The sequence below is a fragment of the Mobula hypostoma genome, chromosome 13 (genome assembly GCF_963921235.1).
Source record: "Mobula hypostoma chromosome 13, sMobHyp1.1, whole genome shotgun sequence".
Classification (NCBI taxonomy): domain Eukaryota; kingdom Metazoa; phylum Chordata; class Chondrichthyes; order Myliobatiformes; family Myliobatidae; genus Mobula; species Mobula hypostoma.
The window spans coordinates 59,979,036-59,986,576 of record NC_086109.1 but is presented as its reverse complement, the minus strand read 5'-3'; the positions used below and the strand labels follow the sequence as shown (position 1 = coordinate 59,986,576).

The following is a 7,541-nucleotide window of genomic DNA, read 5'->3' as shown; positions in this document are numbered from 1 at the left end:
TCAGTGTTCTGGAAGTGCCTGCTGCACTGCTAAAGAAAGAAATTAAAATTCATGCTGTGTCGACATGCTGTTGTAAAGCATTAGCGTCATACCCTGAGGAGCATAGGGAACACAATGAGAGAAAATCTGGATCAATGACTGTTACTTCTGCTGCAGCCCCTTTATGAATGTTAAATAGGAGGAGAGCAAGATTGTAAAGAACTTATGCTGTGTATGCGATGTGTACAGGTCTATGATATGTAGATAAGTTAGAAAGAATAATAAATTATACAAAACTGTGCCGAGTTGAGAATAGCTTGTTAACCAGACAGCTTGCTGATGAACTGGGGAAGGAACATAAGTTTTTGGTTATTGGAATATATGCAATTGACAAAAGTTCACCAAATATAACTCGGAGGGTGTTCAACTAAAATTACATACACACAGTAGCACAGTGACAGCGGGACCTTTAAAATCCTTCCCTTCTATTCTTGGCCTCTGCATGAGTGGCTCAGCAGGAAACTTTTTTGTTTCCAGCTAAGGTCCAATTCTAATGTGGTGGTTGGATCCTAAGGCACACAATGCGTACGATACTGCTGGTGGTCAGTATCCTTCACACAGGAACTGAAGTACTGGTGTTATGTACCACTGTCACACTCCATTTAACCTTATAACTATATATTTTGCAGTTACAGCAAATGATCAGTTAGATAAAAAGGGGTAGAAAAACGGTTTAAATTCCAGCATTTCTTCCTGACAAAGCACATCTAGATGTCATTCACATGGAAAAGACCTAAACCACTTTACGTACAGGACATTTTATCAATTGCAGACCAGAAAACAAATTGTCTCTCCCCTTCGACAATCACCCTGTTTGTGTAGCCGCATGCCCCATCTCAATGAGCACACAGTTGGTAGCTGAGAGGACCTTTATTCCTGGCTGCTTGGCAGCTACAGGTTTCTGACATTGTACACAAAAAGCCATGACAAACGGAAACAAAGTGATGGATTGCCGTTAAAGCAAAGCCCTAAAAGTGCTTCTCTCTCTCTCTCTCATGCTAAGTTTTTCCTCATTTCCAGGTTCATCCCACCTCCACCTCAGCAATCTCCATCTTCTCAGTCAGTTTCTCAGAGTCGGCAGGAGAACAGGCTTACTCTCTCGTGTTATGGGCTTTGAGGTGTCTGATGAGGCCAAGGTGGAAGCCACAGGCGGGAATCATAGCACAGAAGCAGAATTTATCAGCACATCTCATCCACGCTGACCATATCCTCCTACATTAATCCCATCTTCCACTTTAAGAACCATTCTTTCTTATCTAAGTACCTGTCCAAACACCATATAAACAATCTAATTTTTAGTCTCTGTGCCCACTATCTAGTCAAGTAGCTCGTTCCAGGTAATCAGCACCCTCTATGTGAAAAATTTACCCCTCAACTCCCCTTTAAATTTTTCCACTCTCACCTGAAGCCTGTGCCCTACTCTCCAGCCTTGGTAAAACTACCTTACTATGCTCCTTATTATTTTATAAACATCTATAGTGTCAGTCTCCAGTGTTCTAATGTTAATAAACCCACCCTATCTAATCCCTCCCTATAACAGTCCTCCAATCCAGGCCACATGCTGGGGAGTCTCTTCTGCGCTCTCTCTGTTGCAGCCTTCCTTTAGTGTGGTGACCAGAACTGTGCTACTATCCGGCAACAACTCATGCTCAATGCCTCAGCCTATAAAGGCAAGCATTCCAAAAGATTTTCTTGCTACTCTATTCACGTCACCACTTTCGGGAAGCCATGGACCCAAGATTTCTCTGTTTATCAACTCTCTTACGGTCCCTGCCATTTACACTATGTGTCCTATCAGAATGTAACCCTCCCTCCCCACCCCCCCAGATGCATTATTTCAAATTTGTCTGGATTAAATTCAATCTGCCATTGCTCCACTCAACTGCTCAGATGGTCCATGTCCCTCTGTGTCCTTAGACAGCTATCTTCTCTATGACTCCACCAAATTTTGTGTCATCTGCAAACTTGCTCACCTTATCCTACATTCTCATCCATTCATGTATATGAACAACGAATGCTCATTGCACTGATCCCTGAGATACACCTCTTGTTACAGATTTCCAATCAGAAAAACACCCTCCACGCCCAATGCAATGCTGTTACAGCTCGGGTTGTCATAGTACAGAGCTCAATTCCAATACTGTCTATAAGAAGTTTGCATGTTCATTCGGTATTGGTTTCCTCTGGGTGTTCCAGTTTCCTCCCACAGTCCAAAGACATACCAGTTAGTAGGTTAATTGACCATTGTAATTTGCCCTGGATTAAACTAGGGTTAAACAGATGGGTTCCTGGGCAGTGCAGACCTTTTCTGTGCTGTATCTCTAAATAAATAACTTACTAAACTCTCTGCCTCCTATCACCAAACTGATTTTGGATTCAGTTTGCCAACACACCTATATCCCTGTTTGCTGGTGAAAAAGCTCTGTCAGGGTAGATTGGCACGTCCATTGTATGCTGGATAATAGACTACCTGACTGGCAGATCAGTTTGTGTGGCTTCAGAGCTGTGTGTCAAACATGGCTATAAGCAGCACTGTGGTCCCACAGGGGACTGTATTGGCCCCCTTCCTGTATAACTCGGACGTTAGATACAACACTGAATCATATCATCTGCAGAAATTCTCTGGTGACTCAGCAATAGTTGATTGTATAAAGGGAGGATGGGTGGAGAACTTTGTCAAATGGTGCAAGCTGAAGCATCTGCAGCTCAACATCAGTAAGACAAAGGAGATGGTGATGGAGTCAGGAAGACTAAGCCTGCACTGCTCCCTGTTTACTATTGACGGTGAGGACATGGATGCGGTGAGGACCTACAAGTACCTGGGGGTACACCTGGATGACAGGCTTGAATGGAGCAGCAACGCAGAGGCTGTGTAGAAGAAAGACCAGACTCGCCTCTAGTTCCTGGGGAGACCGAGGTCCTTTGGACTGAGCAGGCCTCTCCCTTACACGCTCTACCAGTCTGTTGTCGCCAGTACAATCTTCTATACGGTGCTGTGCTGGTGAAATGGCATCAATACAGGTGATGCCAACAGGCTCAATAAACTGATTAGAAAAGCTGGCTCTGTTATACAAATCAATCTGGACATACTGGAGGCTGTGGTGGATCAAAGGACCCCATGGAAAATCCTGGTAATTCTGGAGAATGTTTCTCACCCTCTGCATGCCACCTTGCCTGAATGGAGGAGTGCTTTTAGTAATAGACTAAGACAATTGTGCTGCTCCAAAGAGTGCTATATGAGGTCATCCTTACCCTTGACCATTAAGCTCTAGTCAAGCTATAGTCAGGGAAGTGATTACCCACTTCTGTTAGACAGTTCAAGGTAACTTATTTTTTATTCTTTCTTACTTCTCTTCTAATATTTGTATATCTGTGCAATTGTGATGCTACTGTGACACTGTAATTTTCCTTTGGGATCAATAAAGTATGTACCTATCTATTCTTTGTGCCTTAACATTCTGAACCAGTCTACTATGTGGGACCTTGTCAAAAGCCTTACAAAAATCAATTAGACAACCAAGCAACATTAGTTATCCTCCAGTCCTCAGTCACCTCACCTGTGGCTAAGACTATTTTAAATATCTATCCAAGGGCCTCTGCAATTTTGGAACTAGCCTCTCATAAGGGCCAAGTGTGGAGTGGATTGCAGCAGACCAGAATGCCATTGCCAACAAGTCCACTGATAAGTACATCTGCATTATAGACCTTGATATGGTTGTCATGTAGAATTGGTGTTAAACAGTGCAGGAACAGAAAGTGGAGGCCAGAGCCAGACTTACAACATCATGACGTGTAATTTCATAGAACAATGAAGAATGAGTTTTCTTGTTTTACTAGAACAAAGAAATAATTGAACAAGTTGCTATAGCAAATCTTTTTATTAATTTAAAACGTTAAATTAAAATGTTAATTAAAGATGTATTTTATTTTCTTCATTTAAAAATATATAAATGTATTTATTTATTTTTCAACATACAGCATCGAGTAGGCCCTTCTGGCCCTTCACTGTAAATACAGAGTTGATTCCATTTAATTGGGACACATCAGGAACAGTACATTTTGATCTACTTAAGCGGCTGCCCCTATTAGCCAAAGTTTCATGAAATTAATTAAAAAGTATAAAAAAGACAAACTAGTCTTTAACTCATTAACAAATTACTTAGATGAAATACAGAACAAATCAGAACACTATCAATACTACCATAGTACTATATAACTGTATTATTAGTTTCCAATAATTATTGACGGAGGAATTCCACGTACATTGCCATGTTCTTTTGACTGACCGCAAATAAACAAACTTAGCTCATGTAGATAATGGACTGCCTTCAACAATGCTGTCCGATGATTGCAACCTCCAAATCTTCATTTTCATTGTAATATTCAAGATGATTGTCAGTACTTTCAAATTCTTCATAGTTCCTAACTTGTTGAAATAGTGAAATCCTCTCATTTTCACTCCCGCCGCTTCTGGCATCTCCAACCCTGAATGCTTGAAATCACAGTGAGCAAAACAATTCTACATTGTCTTACTGCTCATCTCTTGCCAACTATCAGTGACAAAATCACTGCTTTTTGAACACAATCACACGCAACTGACACTATTTAAAAACTGTTTGCTCTAGGCACGGTGCAGTATGTGTCTGACACTACTTAGAAATTGTTCAGCAACAATTTCCTGCCCAATTAAGTGCTATAGTGTCCCAAATAAAGAAAAGGAATCACAGCTAGGTTCTGTTCTTTAAGTTGTCCCGAATAAGCAGCTGCACCCATTAACCAATGGCCCAATTAATCAGAATCCTCTGTATTTTTCAAGCTTTATGAAGCAATTCCTTAGGTATACTCTATTTCTTATCATCTGTGCCATCAATGTTTTTCACAACAGATCAGCAGAAATTGAGATTGCTTTCCTATTAACATTAAATAATTTTTGCAATTAAGTGATTATTCTTTTCAACATTCATGGATAATTAGTGTCCTTTATTTAAAATGAACTTCCTGTCTAATCCGCAGGCTCTGATGGACTCACCTATAGCATCTCGTACAACACTTCATCAATTGGTTTATCACTTTCAGTTATAGGTACTAGATCACATATCTGCTCCTTGAAGGCCAAGGCAATAGTGTAGGGTCTGCCCTTTGGATGCGTCACACAACGCTCCAGGTAAGTGTCATAGTAACCTTTCCCTCTTCCCAATCTGTTACCATGTTTGTCGAAACCAAGACCGGGCATTAGGATTAGATCAAGGCCTCCTGTTTGAAAGAGAAAATAGCATTAATGACCTAACAATACCAAGGTTAAGAGAGCACTATGCTATAACTGCATGTCAGAAGAGAGTTGCTAGCTAAGGAACCTGCAGAAATACACTCAGTGAGCACATGTTTGGGATCTTCTGCTGCTGTAAGGTTCAAGGTTTGACATGTTGTGCATTCTGAGATGTTCCGATGCACACCACTGTTGTAACACGTGGTTATTTGACTTACTGTCACCTTCCTGTCAGCTTAAACCAGTCTAGTCATTCTCCTCTGATCCCTCTCATTAACAAGGCATTCTCACCCACAGAACTGCCCCTCAGTGGGTTTTTTTGTTTTTGTTTTTCACACCATTCTCTGTAAACTCTGGAGACTGTTATGCATTAACATCCCAGGGGATCAGCAGTTTCTGAATACTCAAACCACCCCATCTGGCACCAAAGTCACTTAGATCACATTTCTTCCCCATTCTGATGTTTGGTCTGAACAACAACTGAACCGCTTGACCACATCTATATGTTTTTATGCTTTGAGTTGACTGATCAGATATTTACATACAATGGGTGTACCAAATAAAGTGGCCACTGAGTGTACATCGGTTTTTCTTTTTCATTTGTTGCATGGGCTGCTGTCAAATCTTTTTGTAGTATAGCTGTGTCATTTTTATTCAATACAGTAGAAAAAGATAGTCTAAAAGAACAATGTAAGGATTTAGTAAAGTTTAATAAAGCTGCTGTGAAATATCTCAGGATTTTAATTAAAAATAATGCAAGTTGTCATTGTTGCCCTTGGGATATCTGTTGGGCCAACAAAATTACAGTTAACTCCTTGTCTAACATACCTCTGTTGATGTGGAGGTATTAGACTGTTTAGACAATGATACTGACAAGGGAATGCTGGACAGGACATTCTAGAAAAAGCTCTGCACAATTTTAAGAAATAATAAAACAAAGCCCTGGTATCCTAAAGGTAAAAATTTTGCAGATGAGGAAAACTGTAGTAAGAACAGAAAATACTCACATTTTAGGCCTTTCATTAGAAATAAATATAAACTTTTTTAAGACAAGAAATAAGTGACACTATTATTAGTTTCAGAAAATGTGAAAGGTTGAGAAAATATAAAGGTTACTGTTAACAGGTTTGTAAAAATGTCATTTTCATCTTTTTCATGGTATTTTAAGGTTTTTTTACAGTTGCTTACTTGTTTCAGATGAACAGATTTCTGAACATTAATGGATATTGGGATAATAGAGTATACCAGCCATTATCTTGTTGCTGGCAGAATTTCAGAAAGCTTGCACTCAGCATCAGACAGATCAGGAAACTGATTGTGGACATCAGGAAGAGAAAGCTCCGAGAACACACGCCAGTCTTCATCGAGGAATCAGCAATGGAAAGGTTGAGCAGCTTCAAGTTCCCAGATGTCAATCCTGGGCCCAACATGTTGATACAATTATGAAGGGGGCATGCCAGCAGCCAGAGTTGCAAGAAAAAGTTTGTGAACCCTTTGCAATTACCTGCTTTTCTGCATTAATTACTCATAAAATGTGGTCTGATCTTGCGGTCACAATAATAGACAAACACAATCTGCCAAAACTAGTAACACACAAACAATTGTACTTCTTCATTAATACTGACAACACCATTTAAATAATTAAAGTCTAAGTTCAAAAAAAAGTATCTGAACCTCAGGGGATAATGTCTTCTACAAATGTTATTTGGAGTCCGGTGTTCCAATCAATGAGATGACATTGAAGGTGGGAGTTGTACAGATGCCCTGCCCTATAAAAAAGACACACAAAGTCAGGTTACTAAGAGCCTGCTCTTCTCAAAATAGATTTCCTTATGTACACCATGCCTCGATCAAAACAACTTTCAGAGGACCTTAGTAGAATTGTAGAGATAGATCAAGCTGGAAAAAGCTACAAAAGCATTTCGAAAGATCCGAGTGTTCATCAGTCCACAGTAAGAGAAATTGTCTACAAATGGAGGAAACTCAGTACTGATGTTACTTTCCCTAGGAGTGGGCATCCTGCAAAGATCACACCAACAGCACAATGTACAATGCTGAAGGAGGTGAAAAAGAACCCAAGGGTAACAGAAAAGACCTGCAGAAATCTCTACAACTTGCTAAAGTCTCTGTTCATCTGTCCACTATAAGAAAAACACTGAACAAGAATTTTGTTCATAGAAGGACACCATGGATGAACCCACTGCTCTCCAACAAAAACATTGCTGCACGTCTCACA

General features: G+C 40.1%; 1 protein-coding gene across 2 annotated transcripts in view; it reads right to left on the bottom strand.

Moving 5' to 3' along the window:
- Positions 1-3,974: 3,974 nt before the first annotated feature.
- mthfs (5,10-methenyltetrahydrofolate synthetase (5-formyltetrahydrofolate cyclo-ligase)) overlaps positions 3,975-7,541 on the bottom strand; it is a 46,858-nt gene continuing 43,291 nt past the window's right edge. For both annotated transcript variants that reach the window (XM_063065782.1, XM_063065781.1), the window contains exon 3: positions 3,975-5,292. In XM_063065782.1, coding sequence (XP_062921852.1) covers positions 5,069-5,292 — 224 coding nt within the window. In that variant the 3' untranslated portion in view covers positions 3,975-5,068. The remainder of the gene's footprint in view (positions 5,293-7,541) is intronic.